The sequence below is a fragment of the Rhinopithecus bieti genome, unplaced genomic scaffold, assembly GCF_001698545.2.
Source record: "Rhinopithecus bieti isolate Rb0 unplaced genomic scaffold, ASM169854v2 scaffold_20098, whole genome shotgun sequence".
Taxonomy (NCBI): Eukaryota; Metazoa; Chordata; class Mammalia; order Primates; family Cercopithecidae; genus Rhinopithecus; species Rhinopithecus bieti.
In genome coordinates this window covers 596,555-599,328 of record NW_016810571.1, presented here as the reverse complement: position 1 = coordinate 599,328, position 2,774 = coordinate 596,555, and the positions used below count along the sequence as shown (strand labels likewise).

Below are 2,774 nucleotides of genomic sequence, written 5' to 3'. Positions count from 1 at the left end.
ANGAGGAAGCCAAAGCAGAAACCCCTGATAAACCCATCAGACCTCATAAGACTTACTCACTATCACAAGAATACCACAGGAAAGACTGGCCTCCGTGATTCAATTACCTCACCCTGGGTCCCTCCCACAACATGTGGGAATTCTGGGAGATAGAATTCAAGCTGAGATTTCGGTGGGGACACAGCCAAACCATATCACCAAATATGGAGAAACTGTGGATCAACAAGATCATCCAGAACTTAGAAGGTGAGAGTTTAAATTAGAACAACCACTTTGGAAAACAATTTGGATTATCTTATAAAGATGAGCACACTCATATGTTATGGCAAAGTAATTCCTCTACCATAGGCCCTGGAGAAGTTCTGAACATTTAGATTCTAGCACTGCACTGAAACCCCAAGACCCAGAGAAAGCAGCAACCCAAGTCTGGTGTCAGGGGCCTCCTGGTCACTTGGCTGGTCTAAGGTGATGGTCAATGCCCGCCTGCAGGGTGATGAAGAAGCCAAGACATTAAAGACGGGTCAGCTTGACTGTCATCTGCTAAACAACGAATACCAGGAAACACTATCTCGGCATCCAACACATCAAAAGGCAGTCCACGTGAGGCTATATCTGTGGCAATACCATGCCAGAAATCTGGGCTAATCTGACTCTGCTATTCATAAATTCCCCCTCATGTTAAAAGTACATGTGTTTGGGAAGGAAAAATGAATCCAAGTCAATTTTAGACACTGTTACTTGGAAACCATCTGGAATCCCTGGAAGCATAAGAAGCCACCGCATCCCCTGCCCTCAAATGCCCACTGTAACTAGGGCAGTATGCTTAGATGGGATTTCAGATGTCCCCTATTCCCCAGGGATGTCCCCAACCCCATCCTACCAGGCGCCAATTCAGGCTCCACTTCCCACCCAAGAAAGGTATTTGGTTTCTCCGTAAACCTAGTGGAGAGCCCTCGATGCGTTGAGCTTGCATTTGAACTGCACCCAAGGCTGGATTCTTTGCTTTCTGATTGCTTTAGAACTGCACACCTGAATTCCTTTGCCACAGCAGCAACGGAAATCCCTCCCCAGGAGTACGGATTCCAGGAAAAATCCCCTCTACCTAACGATCCTGTGTTCAAAGAATGTCTAGTCTTGGGAGAGACCCACCAGGATTTTTACGTAACCTTAATAGATGTTGGCACCCTGCAGAGCCGCTCCTGGAGTCCAGATATAGCCCATTTTCACCGTGATGGCAGCAGGCGGGGTCTTGCAGCTTCCCAGGGCCTGACTCTTCTGACTGTGGGGCCTCTGTCCCCCCCCCCCACCTGGCTGCGATTCTCATCATCCCGAGGACTTGGGCCTCGTTTTTGTAGCCTCCCTCCCTCCACTGAAATCAGTCTTAACACCAAGCAGGCAGCAACGCCATTTCACCAGCACCTTCTTTCCTCTCCCACCCCTCACTCTTTCCCCCAACCAAACGCCTTAAGAAACCCGGCCAGGAAAGCGATCCAGAATTTCATACAGTCATAGTGCCTGAAAATAAACACGGCGGGAGGGGCAGGCCGACCAGGCCCAGCACTTTCCCTGGACCCGGGAACAGCCCTGAACTCCGCGCAGGGGAGGGGAGGAAAGAGATCTCCGGAGACCGACTGCGGTTCGGCTGCCTCCAGCACAATCTGAGCAAACACCTGTTTCCAGGAAGATACGCGGCCAGAGGGAGAAGGGAGTCCCGGGGAAAGGCAGGGAGGACGAAGCGAAGGGGCAGCCGGGGACGCAGGTAAAGGATGCGTCACACTTTGCGCTTGGCAACCGGAGCCCGGAGCAGAAGGCGGCGCGTGTGAAGGGCTCTGGGGTCTGTGAAGTTCAGGGAGGAGGCGTCGCGCCTGCGAGCAGCGCCTGAAGGGAGCTGCTGCAGGGAAAGGGACGGAAGGAAGGAGGACAGGAGGCTGGGCGGGATCCATCACCTGCGCGCCCCGGCGGATGCAGCCTCGCGGGCGCGCACCGGCCCCGGTGCCCGCGGGTGACCTACCTGCCCACCGTCTGGTTGGCCAGCTGGCACATGCGATTAAACTGCTTCTTCACCGTGGCCCCGCTGCTGCGCTAGCCCAGGAGCTGAGGAAGGACGGAGCAGCCCGGAGCCCGCTGCAGGGTTACATGGCTCCCGCGCGGAGCCTCCTGGGCGACGGCGGCGGCACTGCGGTGCCTCCGGGAGCCGTCTGGCCCGCGCGCAGCTCCCTCCCGAGGGCACCGCCGCCTACTCCACCTCCCGCCGCGCCGCCTCCTGCCGCATCCCCCTCACGCGCGCCACGCAATGCCCGGGGCAGAGCAATGCCCGGGGCCGCCCTCGGCACCAGCCCGCTCCGCCCGGGCTGCCTGCCCCCAGTCCCAGTCCGGCGCGGGGACCCGGGAGTCTCCGCAGGCTGGCTGGCCGGCTGGCCGGGCTGTCCCCGTGCGCCTGTGCGGAGAACGCCGTTTATGCCGGGACTTGTAGTTTCGCGCCCCGTGCCCACCTTTCCCCTGTCCAAAGTTTGCAAGGACAGTGGAGTGTGGAGGTGGAAGAAGGCAGCGTCCACAGCAGTTTTGCACTTCAGCGTTCAAGTAAGGGAAACGTTTTCCTGTTTTAAAAATGGCAAAGTGGAACCAAGAATACAACAGCAAATAAAGAAAGTGAGCATCTGTCCGTCATTGTATTTTTAGTGAATGTGAGGCATCAGTGTTCTCAATTCACAGAAGGGAGATTTTTGCTAGCAGATACGTGTCTGATAAAACGGTCTAAGGTCACCTGATTAATC

At 55.8% G+C, this 2,774-nt stretch overlaps 1 protein-coding gene across 6 annotated transcripts in view; it reads right to left on the bottom strand.

Annotated features, from left to right (window-relative positions):
* The window catches only part of ARHGAP44 (Rho GTPase activating protein 44), a 214,158-nt gene extending 211,764 nt beyond the window's left edge, over positions 1–2,394 (bottom strand). For 5 of the 6 annotated variants that reach the window (XM_017892363.1, XM_017892361.1, XM_017892365.1 and 2 more), the window contains exon 1: positions 2,012–2,394. In XM_017892363.1, coding sequence (XP_017747852.1) covers positions 2,012–2,043 — 32 coding nt within the window. In that variant the 5' untranslated portion in view covers positions 2,044–2,394. The remainder of the gene's footprint in view (positions 1–2,011) is intronic. The other variant, XM_017892364.1, reaches the window with a different exon arrangement.
* Positions 2,395–2,774: the final 380 nt, after the last annotated feature.